The sequence below is a fragment of the Bos indicus genome, chromosome 29 (assembly GCF_029378745.1).
Source record: "Bos indicus isolate NIAB-ARS_2022 breed Sahiwal x Tharparkar chromosome 29, NIAB-ARS_B.indTharparkar_mat_pri_1.0, whole genome shotgun sequence".
Classification (NCBI taxonomy): domain Eukaryota; kingdom Metazoa; phylum Chordata; class Mammalia; order Artiodactyla; family Bovidae; genus Bos; species Bos indicus.
The window spans coordinates 47,429,814-47,450,493 of record NC_091788.1 but is presented as its reverse complement, the minus strand read 5'-3'; the positions used below and the strand labels follow the sequence as shown (position 1 = coordinate 47,450,493).

Here is a 20,680-nt window from a genome sequence, read left to right as displayed (position 1 = left end):
CGTCTCCAGATGCATGCCCAGGAGTGGGACTCCAGGATAATTTTCTATGGCACACTTGTTGTTATTCAGTTGCTAAGTCATGTCTGACTCTCTGCGACCCCATGGACCGTAGCCTACCAGGGTCCTCTGTCCATGGGATTTCCCAAGAATACTGGAGTGGGTTGCCATTGCCTTCTCTAGAGGATCTTCCTGACCCAGGGATCGAACCCACGTCTCCTGCATTGGAGGTGGATTCTTTACCACGGAGCCACCAGGGAAGCCCATGACACACTCGGCAAATTAATAAATATCCCCACCTAGTTTTGCCAAGAATGCAGTCCAGATGAGAGGATTTAACTTGCAGGTGGCACGTCTTTCCTAGCACGTAAGCTCCTTGAGGCAGGTTTTAACGTTCACTCCCTGTTGTACCCCCAGCCCCTGGACACCTGCAGGCTCCCTGCACGAGAGTCAGCGGAACCTGTGCCCACTCCAGGCCCGGAGGGGGTAGTTTCTTTTCTGGGGGGGAGGCTGATGGACAACCAGGGGGAGTGAGGAGCCTGGAGAAGAGTCCTTACCAGTCACAGCTCGGACATCAGCTGCAGAGCTGGGTTCTTTCTGGGCCTCCATCTTCCCACCTGTAAAATGGGGGCTCAAACCTGGGTCTTTGGATTCAATGTGATTTTCCTTTTAGAAAGGTGTGCATTTAATTACACTAACAACGATGCATGAGTTATTTTTGTGAAAGAGCAAATTCTATGAGCAAAGAAAAGGCCTGTCCCCACCTCACCCACTGCTGCCCACCCTCTCACCATTCTGGACCGCTGAGTGAGTGGTTACATCCATGGTTGGCACCACTGTCGTCCCAAGCCCATCACCCCTGCCTCATTCCTCTCCTCTCCTGCTCCACCTCCCTCTCCCGGCCCCCCACCTCTCTGCCAGCCTCTCTGGCCTCTGCACGGCTCCTCCCCCGTGACCCTTCACCCTTAGACTCTGTCTGGAGCCATCTCACCCCCGCACTTCAATGCAGACCTTCCAGACCACACTGACTAACCCAGCCTGCCTTTTGTCTACACTGGATTCCGTCCCACGCACGGACCGCTCTCGGTACCGTGGAGGCCCACAGATGCTGTGATGCCTCACCCTTATCAGCAGAGATGTCCCGGAACACATCTCCACGCTCGGCTGCAAGTGCTTCTCCAGGGTGATGGTGTCATTTCTTAGAGCTGCCGTAACAAAGGACCGCACACCAGGAGACTGGAACAGCACGGATTTGTCCTTCCCAGTTCTGGGGGCCAGTTCTGATGCTGAAGCTGAAGCTCCAATCCTTTGGCCACCTGATGTGAAGAGCTGACTCATTGGAAAAGACCCTGATGCTGGGAAAGGTTGAAGGTGGGAGGAGAAGGGCACGACAGAGGATGAGGTGGATGGATGGCATCACCAACTCAATGGACATGAGTTTGAGCAAGCTCTGGGAGATGGCGAAGGACAGGGAAGCCTGGCGTGCTGCAGTCTATGGGGTCGCAGAGACGGACATGACTGAGTAACTGAACAACCAGCTCTGGAGGCCAGCAGTCTGAGATGGAGGTGTGGGCAGAGCTCTGCTCCAGCTTCTGGGGGCTCCAGGAATCCCTGGGCTTGTGGCCGCGTCCCTCTAGCCTCTGCTTCCATCTTCACGTGCCCTGATTTTCTTCCCTGTGTGTCTGCTCTCTGTGTCACAATAGAACACTGGACCTTGGATTTAGGGCCTTGTGGGTAATAAACAGGGTGTTCTCACCATCAGAGCCTTATTCCTGCAAAAACACTTTTCTAGCTAAGGTCACATCCACAGGTTCTGGGGTTAGGACTTAATCATATCTTTTGGGGGCCATCCAACCCACGACAGATGGACAGACATTAGTAAAATTGCTATGTTGGAAACCGTTAGTCACTCAGTTGTATCCGACTCTTTGGGACCCATGGACTGTAGCCCGCCAGGCTCCTCTGTCCATAGTATTCTCTAGGCAAGATTACTGGAGTGGGTAGCCATTCCCTTCTCCAAGGGCTCTTTCCGACCCAGGGATCGAACCCAGGTCTCCTGCATTGCCCGCAGATTCTTAACCACGTGAGCCACCAGGGAAGCCCTTGTGTTGGAAAGGACATGCACGTTTAAAACATTGCCAGAGGCTGTCAGACTGCATCCTCAGTTTATCCAGGGGCAACGTTACCACGCGCTTGGGCACACGAGACAGACTTGTCAGAAGCTCCGACCTCCATTTACTTTGGGGAGACTGAGAACAGGTGGTGATGATGCCTCATCCAGTTTCACCCACCACCCACTCCATCCCGGGCTGGGAGCCCTGCCTTCCCCATAGTCAGGGCTGGCGGGGCCTGAGGCAGGCTGGGGGCTATGGGGGTCACCTCCTTCCTTGTCAGCTCTTCTATCCAGGGCCCGGGGTCCCAGGTGGAGTGACTGAGGCTGAAGCCTGGATCCCAACGCCAGCCCACAATGAGGAGTCTGAGACCTTGGATTGAAGCGGAACTCAGATTCAAGCCACCTGGCTGGACCAGGCTCCAGGACACCCCTGGGAGACTTGGAAGGCGGGACTCCATAATCTGGCTTCTTCCATAAGAACCAGGTGAGCTGTCCCCTGGCCCACGTTTTCTTCTCCCCATGTGTGATCTGAGGGCCCTGAGCCGACGGGGGCAGTGGGCCAGAGCTCGTTGATCAGTCCCAAGCCGGGGCTGGGCAGTCAGGGGGCTGAGTCGAGTTGCAGCAGAGGTGGCTACCCCCGGCCTCCCGGCTTGGACATTTGCCTCTGCAAAGCCCGGTAGCTGTCCGGAGCTTCTGTGAGTAATGCTGATAAAGTCCGTCTCCACGTCTGCTTTCAAGATGACAGTGATAACCTGAGAAGAGGGTCTGACACACAGTGGGTCCTTATCGTGGTTATGGTTCCGGACTGGAGAAGTGGAAGCTGGGGAGTAGAATGTTCCAGCACCCGTAGGAACGGTTAGGGAGTACGGGAGCCCTGGCCCAGGCCGGCGGCAGCTCGGGTGCGGCGGAAGCACAGCCGAAGCACAATGGTGCCCCCAAGTGGCGGCTCCGGATCCGGAGGCTCACGTTGCCAGCTCCCGCGCCATCTCCATCCTCGAGCTCAGATTTCATCCTGGGGTTGATCCGTGGCAGCCCACCCGTCCTCTTTCGCAGACGACCCTCTCCCGGGAGGCGGGAGAGTCTCCTATCATGGACTCCGGGAGAGTGTGAAAGGAGAGGAACGCTTCATCCCTTCTGCAACCTGACATTAAAAATGCATTTATAATATTTATGAATTCATCCTATTTCCCACGTGCCAGGTACTCATCCTTTTATCAGGGTATCAATATTCCCTCCCCCTCCCATTTTACAGATGGGCAAACTGAGGCACCGTCAGGGGAATTCTACTAACGCCAGTGGGTGAGACTCCATTTCAGATGATGCCAAAGCTGGTTTCCTGCTGCAGAGCAGAGGAGGGAAGGGCAGGCTGTTGAGGACCATTCCCCCGCCACCCCACTGTTATTGCTGGAGACTCCACTCTGGGCCTGACTTGGGGCCTTCTGGATGCCACCCTCCAGCTGGTGAAGAACGGGGAAGAGGTAGGGGCTGCCTGGAGGGGAAGGGCTGCAGCGCCGGGAAAACCCATAGAGGGGTCCCAGGCCAGAGGGGCTACAGAGCTGGGAGGCAGACACTGGAGGCCCAGAGCTGAGGCCCCTCTGAGGAAAAGAAGGGGTGTCAGCCATGTGGCGACACTGGAGGGCACCCGCTCTGGGGTCATGAGTCATGTGTTCCCTGCAGGACGGACGGGTTGTGCCTTTGCCCATCATCTGACCTCGGCAGGCCCCTTCCATCTCTGGAACACCATGCCTGGCTGGACCGGTCATTGCCTGGTCCGGGGCTCTGCCTCTCCAGGTGCAGTACATTCCTAGAGGGCTGCCTCCCCTCCTGGTGAAAGATCTTTGAGCTCTGGAAAGAAAACCCTTTCTGTGATCACCTTCTCTTTCGGGAAGGCGCTGTGGGCAAACACAACCATGGTGGCCTCTGGCCCCTCCTCCCTCCAAGGGGGTCTGCTTCTCAGCCCCTGGGTCCCCTCACTTATTCATTCAATAGCCTCTCACTTACTCGTTCGACAGCCATCTATTGGGCATCTGCACGGTGCTTGATCCTGCACAAAATGAGCTCTGCAGTTTTGGTATCTATTGATACTAACACTCAAAGATGTTTATCTTGTCTTTTCCACCTTTGTGCTGTGCTCAGATGCTGTCGTGCCTGACTCTGCAACCCAATGGATTGCAGCCCACCAGGCTCCTCTGTCTGTGGGATTTCCCAGGCAAGAATACTGGAGTGGGTAGCCATTTCCTGCTCCAGACGGGGTCTTCTGACCCAGGGATTGAACTCGCATCTCTTATATCTCCTGCATTGGCCTGAGGGGCAGGTTCTTTACCACTGCACCATCTGGGAAACCCCTGGGTTTGGAGAAACCACTGCTGAGCCCATAATGGATTCTGTGTAAATGGGAAATAGCCCTTCCTGGGTTAAGCCCCTGAGACAGCAGTGTTTCTTTGTTCCTGCAGCCCAGCCTAGCTAAGCCTAACACAAGGTGAGCAGTCGCCCCTCTGACTCCGCCCCCCGCACCCCCCCCCCCCCCCCCCGGCAGTGCAGGGCTTGTTGCCCTGTCTTTGGGCTACTCTCCCCAAGTCCTCTCTGCTTCTCAGTCAGCACATTACTCCCGGGGATCAGCCTGGGTTTAAGGAAGCAAGGAGTCTGGCCTTTGCTTCCTTCAAGAAAAGAAGTGGTAGTCAACCCTGCTTCTCCTTCCAGCACTTGGAATCGAAGGCTCTGCCCCTGTGGATCCTGGAGCAGAGGCAGAAAGGCGAATGGCCAGGAGCTGGGGGGCTGGGCTCACACAGTCTGGTCCGCATCTCAGGGCTTGTCCTGCACAGCACTGGCCTGTGCTGTTCAACCACCCAGGGGTCCCTGCTGCCTCGGGGGCAGAGAATGACCTCTGCTGGCCAGGGCCCTTCTCTAGGGCAGTGATCCCCAAGCTTTTTGGAAGCAGGGACCACTTTCGTGGAAGATAATTTTTCCACTGGGTTGGGGGGTGAGGGTTCGGGAGGGACCAATGGGGAGCTGCAGGTGAAGCTTGGAAGGCTCAGTCGCCACCGCTCACCTCCTGCTGTGCACCGCCTTCCTAACAGGTCTCAGACTGGGGACCCATGCTTCAAGGTGCTCAGGGGACCCCTGGTGGTGGTCACGGGTCACAACTCAGGCTCCCACCCGCACCCCAGGTCTCCTGTTTTGTGGCTGCAGGAGATTCCTGTGGAGGCGGGTGGAAAATGGCCCTTGAAGGCAGGCTCCAGAGAGGCTCTGGCAGGCAAGGAGCAGAAGAGACTCCGCCAGAAAGGCTGGAAGGGACTCAACCCTTGGATTCTCGGTCCCCTGCCCCAGTGGGTCAAACTTGGATGAAAGCCTGAAGAATACCTTTTTCCAATCCTTTTCACTTATGGGCGGCTCAGTTGGTAAAGAAACTGCCTGCAATGCAGGAGACCCATGTTTGATCCCTGGGTTGGGAAGAGCCCCCGGAGAAGAAGAATACTACTCACTCCAGTATTCTTGCCTGGAGAATTCTGTGGACGGAGGATACAGCCTATGGAGTCTCAAAGAGTCGGACACGACTGAGCGACTGACACTTTCACTTCATGATGCATATAGTACAAGACGGAGATTTGTTTCCTGGAAGTGAGTTGTCATTTAATGACTTCCGTTTAAGACACTGAAATCTGTTTTTTTCCCTGATTATGAAAGGCTATGTTACTTTGTGATTTAAAAAAAAAATCAAACTCATAAAAACATAGAAAATAAATATTATTCACGATCTCATCAGTCCTATCCCCCAGAGAGGAAGCTCTGTAACTCAAGGACTTGGATAGGATTAATCTACACTAGGAAAGGGACCCCAACTCTGCAATATAGTTTTGAACATATATTAAAAACAGTCAGTATGCCTACAGGTTCCTTCTTCAACCACCACAGGAGCAAATGACACATTTTGTTTTTAATTTGGTTTGCTTTTTCATTCTGATAAAATGGTCATGTTTCCAGGTCAGCCACTATAGAGCTCAGATCACATTTGGTTTGGTTCATTCTGGAGGTTGCCTAGTATTTCACTGTGAATATAAAAATTAAAAAAAAAAATCATTTCCAATAAGACAACACTTTCCAATCAACTTTGATGAAGTTTTTCATTTCAGTTATATCCACCTGGTTCTCTTTGAAAGAAGAATATGGAAAACATTTCTGTTTTTAAAACTGTGTTTTATTTGTTAATATGGTAGATCCCTGGCTTCTCTTGTGGCTCAGCTGGGAAAGAATCCGCCTGCAATGTGGGAGAACTGGGTTCGATCCGTAAGTTGGGAAAATCCCCTGGAAAAGGGAAAGACTACCCACTCCAGTATTCTGGCCTGAAGAATTCCATGGACTGTATACTCCATGGGGTCACAAAGAGTCAGACACAACTGAGAGACTTTCACTTCACTGGGAGTTGATCATACCAGCTCCTTTATATTTTTGTTATAAATTATTTAATATTAATGTTTTGAAACCATTGGAATAAGTGCAATTAAGGCAGCTTTCAGAGGAAACTAAAATTGGAAGCTTAGAAAGTTCTATACCCTTGAAAACCTTTTTAGATAGTTTCCGTTGTACCCATATAAACCATCTCTTGTTTTTAAAATTAAATTAGTTATTTTTGGCTGTGTTGGGTCTTCGCTGCTGCACACGGGCTTTCTCTAGTTGGGGTGCACGGGCTTCTCACCGTGGGGGCTTCTCCTGTTGCAGACCACGGGCTCTAGAGCACAGGCTCAGCTGTTGTGGGGCTTGGGTTTAGTTGCCCTGTGGCATGTGGGATCTTAGTTCCTCAACCAGGGATCGAACCCATGTCCCCTGCATTAACCACTGGACCACCAGAGAATTCCCCAAACCATGTTTTATTCCATTCAATTAGATGGAGAAATTTTAGTTCCTGAGATAAATACAAGCAAACATCACAGCGTTTTCTCAGAAACTGATTTAACAAGGAGAGAGACCAATTTCGATTTTTCCTGCTTGCTTCTTATGGGTTCAGTTGCTAACTCGGGCATCAAATTTGAAATTTAGCTAAAAATTTTGCAACAAATTATATTTGAACTTAAAACTTAGCCTTTTTCTACCTTCAAGGCCCTAGCTTTAAAGTCTGGCCCTTGTTAGAAAAGGAAGCAATTTGTGAAAACAATATTAAAAAGCCAAAATAACGTAATCAAACTCCTGGCCTTCAACATTAAGACAATCTGTGTTCAAAATAATATTTTAGGAACACAGTCAGAGAAATAAATGCAGTGGTTGTGGGGAGTCCCTGTAAAGCTTTAATTTTCAGACTAATAGCTTGAGTCAGTAATGTTGATTTTTGTAGCACATATAATCTTTTAAAGCTTTTGCACACTTCTTTAAAGCTTGAAATTAACTTGTGCTCTTCTGTACAAGTCTTTGTACCTGTGAGTTTTACCGTATAGCTATGTGGGAGTGCTCAGTTGTGTCCGGCTCTTTGTGGCTCCGTGGACTGTAGCCCACCAGGCTCCTGCCCATGGAATTTTCCAGGCAAGCATACTGGAGTGGGATGCCGTTTCCTACTCCAGGGAATCTTCCCAGTACAGTATAATCGGTCTCTTTTTCTCTCATCATATATCAGTTTCCCTGTGCCAAAAGATAGAGCTTTTACTTTCTTTCAGCAGATAACGGGCTATGCTCATGACATGTATTTTATGTATGTAATAAGAGAACAGTTCCCTTACATGGGACGTGTTTGCAATGCGATGTGAAGTGTTTGGGGGTGGGGTGGATGTAAAGTTGTACATATATGAAGATTATTTTTCTGTGGAAATTCAAAGGGGAAAACGTGACAAAATTAGCAGAAATGAATTGGTGACAAGAGTGGATTTGTTTGCTGTGTGTGTTGCCCTTTTTCTTACATCCCAAATGTTTTGTGATTTATGAAAAATGGACAAAAAACTAACAAAGAGAAGGTAACAAAATAATACAAAGTCTACTTCACTTCATCTTCACAAATATATTTTTGTTGGACTTTTTATTTAAGTGACTCATGTTCGCTGTGTGAACACGGAATATTCAGAAAAAAATATAAAAGAGGAAATTTAAAAGTACTGTAATTCCAAAATCTAGATATAATCACTGTTAACATTTGGGTGTACTTACTTTAGTTTTTAAAAAGCGTAATTATTTAATGTCATTGGTATCAGAGTATATGTAGAGCTTTTTCTTTATTTTTTACCCTTCGTTTCTATTTTTTTATTTGTATTTTTTATTTAAATGTCATTGATTTGCCATATCACGTTTTAGGTGTACTGGATTTTTTTTTCTCTTTTTCTTTAAACATCAGGAGCCTTCTCTGTGACATTACTCTTATTTCAAATATTATTTTTGGTGGGAGCTCAAAAGTCTTCACTGAGAGTATCCTACCATATGTAGCTTCATCCTCACTTTGCCGTCGTAAGCTGCTTTCTCTTTCTGGCTTTTGTAGCTCGTGCTATAATACTGCATTGGACATCATTGTGCAAAGAATTTTCACTTTTCTCTGTTTATTTCCTTGAGCTGAAGTCCTAGAAAGGAAATTGCTAGGCAGAAGGGTAAAAACATTTAAAATGTCCTTTGTCCTTCTTATCTTTTTGAACTGCTAGGCCAAAAGGTAGCTTTAACTTGGGCATCTGTGGTCACTGACAGTATTTTCCTTCTAAAAATGATGATTTTTTTTCCATTTGGAAAAGGTAAAAAATGAGGCTCGTTCTTTTGATCCACATTTTCTTTCTTTTATTTATTTTACTACTAGTGAGTCTGTCTTTGCTATGCTTTTGTTTGCCAGAGAACTATATTCTTCTTTTCTGTGAATTGGATATTCAAGTCCTTGGACCATGCTTTTCCCTGTTAAGATGCATTAACTTCTTATCCATTTTAAGAGAATCTTCATAAACCAGAAATACTATTCCTTTAGTTATAATATTTATGACCAATACATCCCCAGATTATCCTCTGGTTTTTAATTCTGTTCATTACCACGTTGCACGTGTGTGTGCTCAGTCGCTCAGTCGTGTCCAACTCTCTGCGACCCCACAGACTGTAGCCCACCAGGCTGCTCTGTCCCTGGGATTCTCCAGGCAAGAATACTGGAGTGGTTGCCGTGCCCTTCTCCAGGGGACCTTCCCCACCCAGTGATCAAACCCATGTCTCCTGCGCCTTCTGCGTGGCAGGTAGATTCTTTACCCATGAGCCACCTGGGAAGTCCTATTACCACGCTTGGACTTGCATAAATTTGCATTGATTTTCCCTTTGTGATTTCCCCCGTGGCTTTTCATGTGTTAAAAACGAATCTCCATACTCACCTGAATGTTCTACCTAAATTTTTAAATGTCTTGCTTTTTTCTCTAAAAAAAAGTCTTTAATGCATTTAGAACTATTTTGATGAATGGTATGAGATATAAAGCCTTTCCGGATGGCATAGTGGTAAAGAATCCACCTGCCAACACAGAAGACACAGGAGACACAAGAGATACCAGTTTGATCCCTGGGTTGGGAAGATTCTCTGGAGAAGGAAATGGCAACCCATTCCAATAGTCTTGCTTGGGAAATTCATGGACAGAGGAGCCTAGCAGGCTCCAGTCTATGGAGTCACAAAGAATCAGACAGGGCTGAGTGATTGAGTACGTGAGATATACATGGAACTTGACTTTTCCCAGACAACAAGTTTTCCCATTTTAGTGATGGATGAATATCCCTTCCCCCCATTAATTTGTGGTGCTTTTTATCCTGTGGGAAGGCTTTACGTTTCCTGAGTCCCCTTCCAGGCCCTTCCATCCCTATTTCATTCATTTGTCTGTTCTTGAACAAACATGCTACAGTATTCTTATGGATACTGTTGTTTGGTCTCTAAGTTGTGCCTGACTCTTTGCAATCCTATGGACTGTAGCCCTTCAGGCCCCTCTGCCCATGGGGTTGATTTCCCAGGCAAGAATACTGGAGTGAGTTGCCATTTCCTTCTCCAGGGGATCTTCCTGACTCAGGGACAGAACCCATGTCTCCTGCATTGCCAGATGCGTTCTTTACCACCGAGCCACACGGGAAGCCATACTTTTATGGAGACTTTCTTTTTACACATCTGGTATAGCAAGTCTTCCATATCATTCTCTCTTTCAAAAGCATCTTAGTTATTCTTATCAACTTATTCATCCAGATGAAATTTATTGATTTATTATTTTACTTTTTTATTGCTTTGGCTGCTGTGGGTCTTTGTCGTGGCTCAAGGGTTTAGTTGCTCCATGGCATATGGGATTTTACGTTCCTGACCACCAATTGAACCTGTATCCTCTGCATTGGAAGGTGGATTCTTAACCACTGGATCACCAGGGGAGTTCCCAGATAGAATTTAGAGTTTGACACATTTCCCCCAGATTATGTGGATTATGTGGGGTTGCATTTCTTCCTATCTTGGGTGGTGGGGTAGTTATTCTTGTATAGGTTCTGCTCAGATCTTATTGTGACCATGGTAAAGTGGATTTCTCTGAGTATCCCTGCTCAGACCAGTATTAATTATTGTTAGAATAACAAAAAGCAAGTGATTTTTTTTTTTTTTTGGCAATTCAACTGCATAGCTACTTACTGAACTGTATTATGAATTCTGAGAGGGTCTAAATGCTTATTTTGGAATTTCTAGATGGACCACCACACCTACATATAATGGCACTTTGTTGTCTTTTTTCCCCAAAGATAGTTAAGACTTCTTGCTCGATTTTATTGCACTGATTAGGTTTACTGGATGTGTTCAAAGCATTCTTGCTTTACTCCTGATTTTAACGGGAAAGCTTTTGGTAATTCATATCTATGTTCCACTGTGGCTGATAGTTTGACATACCTTTAAAAATCATGTCCAGGAAGTACCTGCCGTGGAAATGACAAACGGGAGGACTAACAACAGAAGCTTTTTTTTTTTTTTTTTTTAAAGGGGGGATGCCTTCAGCTGAACAGAGGGCTCTGGGGGGTGTTAATTACAAATCCTTTTGTGCTGATTCTTGACTCTCTGCCTGCATTTTGAATAGGTCTACTTTTACTTGTGGCTCAGCTGGTAAAGAATCCACCTGCAAAGTGGGAGATCGGGGTTCGATCCCTGAGTTGGGAAGATCTTCTCCAGTATTCTGGCCTGAAGAACTCCATGGTCGGTATAGTCCATGGGGTTGCAAAGAGTCAGACATGAAGGAGCCACTTCCACTCACTACTTTTACTGGGGCTTCCCTCATGGCTCAGATGGTCAAGAATCTGCCTGCAATGCAGGAGACCTGGGTTCAGTCCCTGGATTGGGAAGATTCCCCTGGAGAAGGGAATACCAACCCACTCCAACATGCTTGCCTGGAGAATTCCATGGACAGAGGAGCCTGGCAGTCTATGGTCAGTTATTCATTGAGTGTTAAGAGGACCTAGGCTGTTCCTGTCACCTACTGCTGTTTCAGATTCCCGGGGGGTCGGGTCAGCCCTGCGTTGTTTCTCGAACAAAAGCCCAAATGCCCTGGAATACTGTTATCGTGGATTCAGTGGCCTTTTAGGCGGGGGGTCTCAAGTCTGACTTGGTCCTGGCGGGTGGCCCTTGGCTGTGGATCGGGATTGGCGGGGGACTGGGCCACTCTTCTCTGGGTACTGTCTCCACTCCGCGAATTGCCTTTCCTGGAACTTCTTTTCCTCAAATCCCACGGGCCCAGAGCCTGTTGGCCAGAGCTCCGGGGGAGGCGTTTGGTTCTTTGATAAATTTTCCAAGTTTCTTTCCGTGGTTCTTTCTGAGCCGCTGTTGGCAGTTCGGTGGCCTCTGCCTGATTTTGGGAAAGTGAGATCATGGGTCAGCCCCGCTTGGCCAGGTGGATGCTCCAGGTGGGGACCGACCAACCGGCTCGCGGCCCTGCCGGGGGGCGGGGCAAGGGGCCTCGGGGTGGAGCCGCGTCCCGGCCTAGCCCCGCCCAGCGCCGCCGCCGCCGCCGCGCACGCGCCCTGGGCCCGCCCGGGCGCGTGCTGAGCCTTCCGGCGTGCCGTCGTTACCCGGCCTGCCCCGCGCGGTCGCCCCCGGAAGTGAACTTGGCGTCGCGAGTGGCCGGGGTTTCCGCGAGTTGTGGCCTCGCGTGTCCGCGGCTCCATCGCGGGGCGGCGGAGCCCGACGGACGGGGGCTGGTCGGCGGCCGCCATGGCCGGGGATCAGGACATGTTCGACGCTGTCGTGATGGCAGATGAGAGGTGGGTGGGTCGGGGCCCCCAGCCCTGGCGTGCCGGCTCTCAGCTTTGGGCTGCGGCTCTGGGGGAGCGCCCTGGGGCCCCGGGGGTGGCCGGCGCGGGAGGGCCCAGGATGCTGTTACTTCCACTTCTCGGGCGAGCGCCAGGCGCCCAGCTGCTCCTCGAGACCCGCCTCCCTCCTCCGGGGCTGCCCCCATGCATCTGCTCGGCCTGGTGACTGCCTCCCTCCAGGGACGCCCCGTCCTCGGGTGGGGCGGACCTCTGCCATCTGGGCGCTGCCCACCTCTTTCTTGTTCCTCAGTAGTAGGACAGACGGCCGCATTCACGGACAGGCTCATCAAGGTGTCAGGCATCATCCTTTTCCCTCCTGAGCCCCTGGGCAGCGCCTAGGGGCTGTGACAAGGCGGGGTTGGAGGGTGGGGTGGGGGGGAGCTCTTGGCCGCTTTGATGGCTGTCTTCCAGTGCCCAGCCCGCTTGAGACATCGATAGACGTCCCTGAGAAAGAGGGAGCAGGAAGCGATCAGTCGCTGACAGTTCATTTGGAACTTGCTATGAGCCGCACGCTGAACTAAGCCTTGTACCCCCGTTATCTATTTTATCCCTACTTGTGAACTAGATCCCGTCTTTGGGATGGGAGGCAGGGTCACTCCCGGGGCGGGGGCGGGAGCCAGTTTAAGTGGGAATGGCACACTTGGCCTCCCCGGGGGCTCCAGCCAGCCCTTTTAACTTTGGTGGCCCTGGGTTGTGCTGGTACAGTCCCACTGCCGGCCCCTGTGGCCCGGCAGTCACGGTACACTGCGGTGACCTGATGGCCCTTCTCCCTGCCTGGCTCCTGACGTGTGATGGAAAGCCTGGTGCAGATGGCAGAGTTTCGTTTGTTTGTTTTGAAGCACTTGCCCAAACAGTCCAACTTACAGACTTACAGAACTGGGGCTGCTGACTAAGTCACCGGGGAGATTTCAAAAAGCAGATTCCTGAGCTTTACTGAGATGAGGGGCGAGGCTCCTGAATTTGTATCTTTGGGATTTTCCTGTGTGTTTCCAGTGTTCTCCCTGGTTTGGGAATCCCTGATTTATCCTAGCTTCCTCATTGTAAAAGAGCTGAATTTGGCTTCAAGGAGTACAGCGCCTTGCCACAGCACAGGCTCGGGGAGGGGTGGAGCTGACATGGGCCTGTTTTAGGTCCAGGTTCTGTTGTTTTTCTGTGATACTAGGTCTGGGTCACGTGGAGGAGACGAGTTTTTCCAGGGAGAATCCTCTTTCTCCTGTTTATTTACTCAGACTTGCTGCTTCTCCGTCGCAGGTTTCACGGGGAAGGGTACCGAGAAGGCTATGAAGAAGGAAGCAGTTTGGGTATGATCGAAGGGAGACAGCACGGCACCCTCCATGGAGCTAAAATTGGATCTGAAGTGAGTGGGGACCTCCCCCCTGCCCCACCGTCACTTAGAAAGGAGTCCTGTTCTTTTACTGTTGACAGTTTACCTTGACGGTCAGTATGGTGAAGCCACAATTTCAGGTCTCTTAAAGCGGCAGTAGGCTAGATAGAACGCTGATGGAGGCATATTCCTAGGACAGAGCCTGCAGAGCGTGTGGCTGTGTGGCGATGACGTAGTCGGGTGGGCTGGAGGAAAAAACAGGTCCCTCGTCACCTCGGTGGATGTCGAGTGTCATGGTGCCGAGTCCTCCTGCAGAGTGAGCACCCCTGTGTCCTGTGAAAGCATGCTGTTGATATTTACCTAGGAATTCCATAAAATGCCCGATTTTCCTTTTCTCCTGCCTTTTGTCCTGGATGGGCCCTCACTTACAGGTGACCAGCCATGAACAGTGAAGTCTGAGGCCACTGGAACTGTATTAGGCGTCTGTGGCTTCAAAGTGAAATCATTCCACGCCCATGGCCTTAAGACAACCAGTGTTACTTATGTCACAGAGGTCCTGGTGGTCCGTGGTCCAGGAGCAGCTGAGCCGGGTGGTTCTGGCTCAGGGCCCCTTGGTGCTGGAGTTGAGTCAGCCACTCGAAGGCTTGCCTGGGGCCAGAGGAGGTACTTGTCAGACGGCTCGCCCCCTCGGGGTCTTCAGCACGTGGACTTCTCCTTAGGGCCGCCTGAGTGTCCTCCTGACCCTGTGTGGGTGGCCCAGGTGGGCAGGGCAGAGGTGACATTGCCCATTAATCGGGAGGCCACGTGCCACCTCTTTTGTGTCCTGCTCATCACGGCCACCCGACACAGTCGGGAGACCACGCAGGCGTGAGTACCAGTGCAGTGGGGAGGTGGGGCCCAGTGGGCTGCCTTGGAGGCCGGCTGTCCTGCTGATAACTCGACCTCCGACTTCCATTTCCTGCTCCAGGACAGCACGAGAAGGAGCACCCCCTCCCGCCCTCCCCCACTTTAGTTTTGAGAGCTTGGTAATTAGATCAAATACAGCGCTCGGTTATTCATTGTACTCGTAAATGTCTCATCAATTCACAGATCGGGTGCTACCAAGGCTTCGCGTTTGCTTGGAGAGGTCTCCTGCACAGTTGCGCCACTGAGAGAGACAGGTAAGGCCGAACCTCCTTTCTTCTTTGGTGTCTGGACCGGAGTTGCGGTTTTGTGGTGCACCCTGATCGCGGGTGGTTAGAGTCTCAGTCTTCTCATCTGTAAAACGGAGAAAATAATCGGGTTGAAGTAACCTCATGAAATTGTTACAGGGTTTACAGGAAATAGTACCTAGAAGGTGCCGGGCCTGTTGTGGGTGTTGGATGAACACCTACTGTTTTCTCAAGAGTCCTCTGATCCCCCCTGCCTTTTCCCTGGAGGCCTTCAAGCACTCCCTGCCAGTCAAGGCAGGCTGAAAACAATTTTATCTTCTCGTTTCCCCTGAGCTTCTGATAAACAGAGCACGGTAGTCTGGGTGTGACCCAGGCTCAGAAGTGGTGGCTCCACCGGCACTGGGACTTGTGACGTAGCCGGAAGGTCTAACGAGGTGCCGGGTCCGTGTGTTTTGCCGGGTCGGGAAGCGCTAAGGCGCCGTCAGCCGTCCTCTGTAGCGTTTGCAGCCTTCTGAACCTGCTCTTACGGGTGCCACTTCCCGAAGCCCCGGGACCCTGTCCCCACCCGCGGTCTTCACCCTTCAGCCGTCTGTGAAAGGCTGTGCTGCCGCTCAGGGGAGCCGACACAGGGCTTCGGCGGCTGCTCTGCGTCATTCGGATGCCTGGTGGCCTTGCCTGGCCAGGGAGGGGCTCCAGGAGTGTGAGTGACAGAGGCAGAAGCGGCATTCCCCCGTCCACGTGACTTGTCGTCTTATTTGGAATGTTTTGAATTTCTAGAGTTTGTGCCACTGCCGTATTCATGTGTCAGAGCAGGGATGCTTGAGACAGGGTCTGGGTGATTCTGGGGTCGCTGCTCTCTGACCTGTCCCATCACTGATCAAGTGGGAGCTGAACAGACTCATCCACCATGCAGGGACACCTCGAGGAGGTTTTCCTCTAAAGGCCCAGCGGGGCGGCGGCGTAGCTGGTGATCTGGTTGGGACGGTGGGTGGCAGCACGTGGCAGCACTGGGTGGCGGTCAGGCCGGTCAGGGCTGAAGGTGCCTCTGCACTCCCGGCCTGCGAAGCTGGGGGTGGCGCGCCCGGTCATTCTCCAGCAGCCTCCCCTTGTCCCTCTGCTGGTGTCTGCAGCGCACGGAGGGTGTGAAGGTTCCTGTACCTGGGGGCTGCCAACTCACGCCCCAGGGCAGGGTTCGCCCCACCCCCCACCCCCGCCGTCCTAAAGCCGTGCCCCCAGGCTCCATCAGGGGGAGGGTCACGTGGGTTGTGTCAGGGCTGGTGGGAGCCCCGCTGCCCCCACCCCAGCAGCAGAGCCTGGTGGTCTCTGAACTGCAGCCTAAACCCTTTCATCTTAGAGGAGTGATTTTTGGATTTTCTAAGTCTCTACAGTTTAAAAGAAAAATGGTAGAAGGCACACAGAGGACCTCCCGCTGCCTTATGTTCCAAGTGAGGATGTTAGAGGAGAAGCGGCCTCACTCAGTGACGCCGGGGGCTTCTCACCCGGAGAAGGCGTGTGGGAACCCGTCTCAGCCTGCAGGATGGGGTGTCCAGCGGGTGACCATGGCTTTCTGACCCTCCCCGAGCTGCCCTGCCCTCCCGCAGGATGGTGGAGCCCCGTTTTCCTTACTGGAGCCGTGAGCGGGCCACACCCCCTGGTGTGCACCGGCCTTGACCGTGCGCCGGGCTGAGTGCGTCTGGAGCAGCTGGGGTGACCGGCCGTCGGGCGGGGCTGCTTGCGGCCTTGAGAGTGGGCGGTGGTCCCCGCGTCCGGCACGCACAGCCGTTCCCCATGTGGCATCTGCCTTCCATCTGCTGGAAACCCAGCGCCTGGTTGCTTTCCTTCACTCTCTGTGACGCTTCGCAGTTTTGTGTTTTCCCCGAGAGGCAGCTGTTGTAATTCTTGTAAACTGGTTTAAGAACAGCAAACGTGAGCGGGTCCTGGTCGCTTTGAATGGCTGTAGCTTCATCCTAAGGACAAGTCCTTCGAAATTCCCTGGGAACAGATACCTAGTATGCTCCTGACGCCCGGTGATCGGAGATGGGCAGGGTCACTTGTCCATGACCCAGAAGGGCGCCTGCCCTCCCCAATGGGAGCCCTGGCCTCCAGGGTCTGGTGGAGACTGACGGTTACTCAGCGCTGTTCTGTGGCATGTCCTGGGCTTTCTCTGGATTACTGATCCTCCTGAGCCTGGGAGGTGGCCATCAGGGCCCCATTTTACAGATGAGGATGCCGAGTCCCAGAACCGTGAAGTCCCTGAGTGCCTGGGGGCAGTCCTGCTCCAGCCTGAGCCCCTTGTCTTCCTGGGGAAGTGGCTGAACTCAGGCAGCAGACACTGTGGACGGAGCAGGCTTGGTGTTTACCTGCTGTTAAACTCCCTGAGGCCCTGAGTGTGAAGGTTCTGGATCCGAGAAACCCCCCAGATGGGAGCAGGCGTGGCCATGCCCAGCGCTCTTTCCTTCTGGTTGTGTCTGCTCCCGGCTCAGGCCTGGGACCGGTGGTCTGGGTGCTTGTCGAGTCTCCTCGGCCGCTGGTCCAGGCCGCAGCCGGCGTGGCGAGGTCGGTTCTCGCTTGATGTCGGGCGCAGGGGTGGGTGGGTGCCCATCGCCAGGCGGGGGAAGGTTGTTCAGTGATGATTACGTTAGCCGCCAGCTCCTGAACCCCGGCGTGCTCAGCACCACTGCTTTAAGGAGCGCGCCCGGCACCTTGCTGCATGGGCCAAGCCTGCAGTGCCGGGGACTGAAGGTCTTTCTTTCTGTGTTTTACAGCAAAAAGATGAAGGTCTTAGAGGCATTGATTGGGATGATTCAGAAGTTCCCTTATGATGACCCTACTTACGATAAACTTCATGAAGACTTAGACAGAATTAGAGGGAAGTTTAAGCAGGTTTGTGTCCCGCATATTTCTCTTTGATCAGGATGCCTGTCTTAGGCGTAGCTGGGTGCCTTGGGGGCTCCCTTTGCTAACGGTTTTAGGGCCACCAGAGCCGTGTCTTGGGTCCATAAAGCAAGTCCTTGTGTACCTCGATGTGAGGAAACCGGGGCCCTCTGGGGAGCAGATGCGAGGACCTCATGGAGGGTGGTGGCCTAGAGAGAGGTCTGCGCTCATTTAAAAAGCCACCTTTTTCCTCTTGTGTTTCCAGCTTTGTTCATTACTGAACGTTCAGCCCGACTTTAAAATCAGCACAGAAGGTTCTGGACTTTCATTCTGAGGACAGATGAACAAAGACGGGACATCAAGGAGCAGAGGTTCACGTGTTAAGTGTTGAAAAACGTGATTAAAAGCAAGACAGTGGGGAGGATCCATCGTTTTGCAGGGTCGGGTCCAGTTTGGCCGGTGAAAGGGCCCCCTTCCCCGAGGTCCCCCCGTGTGGCCTGCGTCCTCCCCCGCCGGGGGCCGCTCTGCACAAGCCTGTCCTGGGTCGGGTCCTGTCTGCCCCACACTCTGGGTGCAGCCCTGGCAGAGCCCTCGAGGGCTGCCCGTCTCTGCTCCGGGGTCCGGCCGTGGGCACGTGGGTGCCTGCCCCCTGGCAGGCCTGGCTGGATCCAGACCTGGCTCCGGATGGAAGCAACACCCGTTACTCCTCGGGCTTTGCTCAGTGCTCAGAGGGCTGTTTTTTCAGAGATGAGGGGACAGGGTTGGCACGGCAGGAGTGACGGGTACTGTGGCGTATACTGGCCCTAGAGATGCACCAGCGCTTTGTGACCTGCCCCTGGTGTCTTATTTATTCCCTTCGGGAGCCCACGAGGCAGGCGTTACTCGTGGTTTATAGAGGAACCCGAGGCCTGAGAGACCGCCCGGTCCAAGGGCTGCAGGCGGCAGAGCTGGGACTCCGGCCCTGGCGCTCGCCCTGTCTCCTGGTGCCCTGGGACGCACGCTCGCACCCACAGGCCCGGGGTCCCCGCCCATGAACAGCGCTGTGCTCGTCGCCTCCTGTGCCGTGGACGTGGGCATCTGGCTGAGAGGAGGAGAGGCCGGCCCTGTGCCCGAGGAGCCGGAACGTGCTCTTCCGCGTCCCCGGGTGCGGGGTAGTACTCGTCGTTAAAAATGGTCCCAGGGGAGATCTGAAGGCCGTCGCTCTGCATGCAGGCACCTTGGGGTCACTGTGAGTCTAGTCCAGCTTTTAAAATCCTCCCAGAGCATCTGGGTGTGCTCTGCTCCCCTGGCAGCTGCTGAGGGTCCCTGCGGGGCCTGGATGTTGGGGTCCTGGGTGCCGAGGAGGGCGGGTTGGTGTCTTGAGGCTGATGGACGCGCTGTGGCTCCGTCCCGTGCGTCTCGCTGTGTGTTTCTGGCCTGAAGCCCCTTCTCAGCTCTGGGCGGGCCGGGCCTCGGCTGCGCCGTCGTCACAGAGACCACCAGCTCATCTCCGTCCAGCGGGGTGGAGGGCTCTCGTCATCGTTTTCCTGGGCGGAATTTTGTGTTTCCTAAGCTAGCTGTTTGGATAATGTATTATTTTTATAATTGGAGAAAAAAAATAAACAGCATATTTTAAAGCCAAAGGCTGTCTGGGACCTTTTTGATGCGACTTCTGGTGAATTCGTTCCTTCCTCCATGGTATTTGGGGTTCAGAAACCAGGGTCGCACCGGCAGCCCCCTCTTGCGTTTGTGTCCGGCTTCAACTAACACACGTGGAGGCGGCTTCTGTGGGAGGGCGGTCCTGCTGCCCCCTGCCCCTGTTCCCAGCTCCTCGCGCGTCCCCCTGCCCCCCTTCCCCCCTTCTCTCTTGCCCCGTCTCGGCCTCTCCTGTGCCCGGTGTCAGCCAGCCCCCCAGCAGCCCCTTCCTCTCCCCCATCCCGTGGGGCTCAGCTGCCTTGTTGCTGGTCTTCAGGGCCTCTGGACCCTGGGCTTGCCCTGTGCCCACCCAGCTCCTTCTTGGAGGATGAGACCCCATGGCCGGGAAACCTTGCTTACCGGAGAGATGTCCTGGATTGTAGTACAGAGTCCCCGCTCCGTTGCTCACACCCTGACCCCACGATGCTGCCTCCAGCCACGGGGTCTGGAGAGCTTGCTCTTCTGGCTGATGGAATGGTGGAGGATGCTGCAGGGCTTCGGGGGAAGGAGGAGACGGGATCTCTTTTGGAAGTTGTCCCTTGGGGCTGTGATACCGGAATTTTGACAGGCAGCTACTGATGGAGCCACCCCTGCGCCTGGCAGGGCCAAGCCAGGGGGACCCCCTGATGTCGTCCCCTAGCAGCTGTGCCAACCAGCCCCTGAGGCGCCCACTGGCCGACTTCGAGTTACAGGAGCCTGGTGCATGCCCTGGTTCTGGGCTTCCCAGGTGGCGCTAATGGTATAAAGAACCTGCCTGGCAATACAGGAGACGCAAGAGACATGGGTTTGATCCCTGGGTCGGGAAGGCTCCCCTGGAGAAGGAAATGGCGCCCTGCTCCTGTCTTTCTTGCGGGGGTTTCCATGCCTTGCTCACCTCCCACATCCTGTCCCATCTCTTCCTGTCTACCTAACCCTTGGATTTCACCAAGGATTCACCCCCTCTCTGGGGGGCTCAGGTTTCCCAAGGCCTGCTCACTCTTCCCCCATCGGAAACCCCCCAGCATATTCTTGCCACGTTATCAGTCAGCCCGGACTGCCACAGCAGATTCCCCACACCGAGGGCCTTAAACAGCAGGTGTTTGCTGTCTCCCAGTCGAGGCTGGAATCCGAGACCCAGGTGTGGGCAGGGCTGGTCCGTCCTGAGGCCTCTCTCCTGGGCGTGATAGATGGCCATCTCCTCCCCATGTGCTCACATGGGCATCCTGTGTTCTTAAGGACCGCAGTCCTGTTGGATCGGGGTCTGCCTTGATGACGGCTTTACATTCTGAGGTCCTGGGGATCCATTCTTCACTATGAATTTTGGTA

The 20,680-nt window shown here is 53.0% G+C and overlaps 1 protein-coding gene across 3 annotated transcripts in view; it reads left to right on the top strand.

The window, feature by feature from the left end:
• The first annotated feature begins 12,118 nt into the window (after positions 1–12,118).
• Positions 12,119–20,680, top strand: part of LTO1 (LTO1 maturation factor of ABCE1) — a 67,499-nt gene continuing 58,937 nt past the window's right edge. For 2 of the 3 annotated variants that reach the window (XM_070782896.1, XM_070782897.1), the window contains exons 1-3: positions 12,119–12,304; positions 13,604–13,709; positions 14,766–14,836. In XM_070782896.1, the coding sequence (XP_070638997.1) occupies positions 12,255–12,304; positions 13,604–13,709; positions 14,766–14,836 (227 nt within the window). In that variant the 5' untranslated portion in view covers positions 12,119–12,254. Of the gene's footprint in view, positions 12,305–13,603; positions 13,710–14,765; positions 14,837–17,592; positions 17,711–17,966; positions 19,324–20,680 lie in introns of those variants that run through there. The other variant, XM_019954951.2, reaches the window with a different exon arrangement.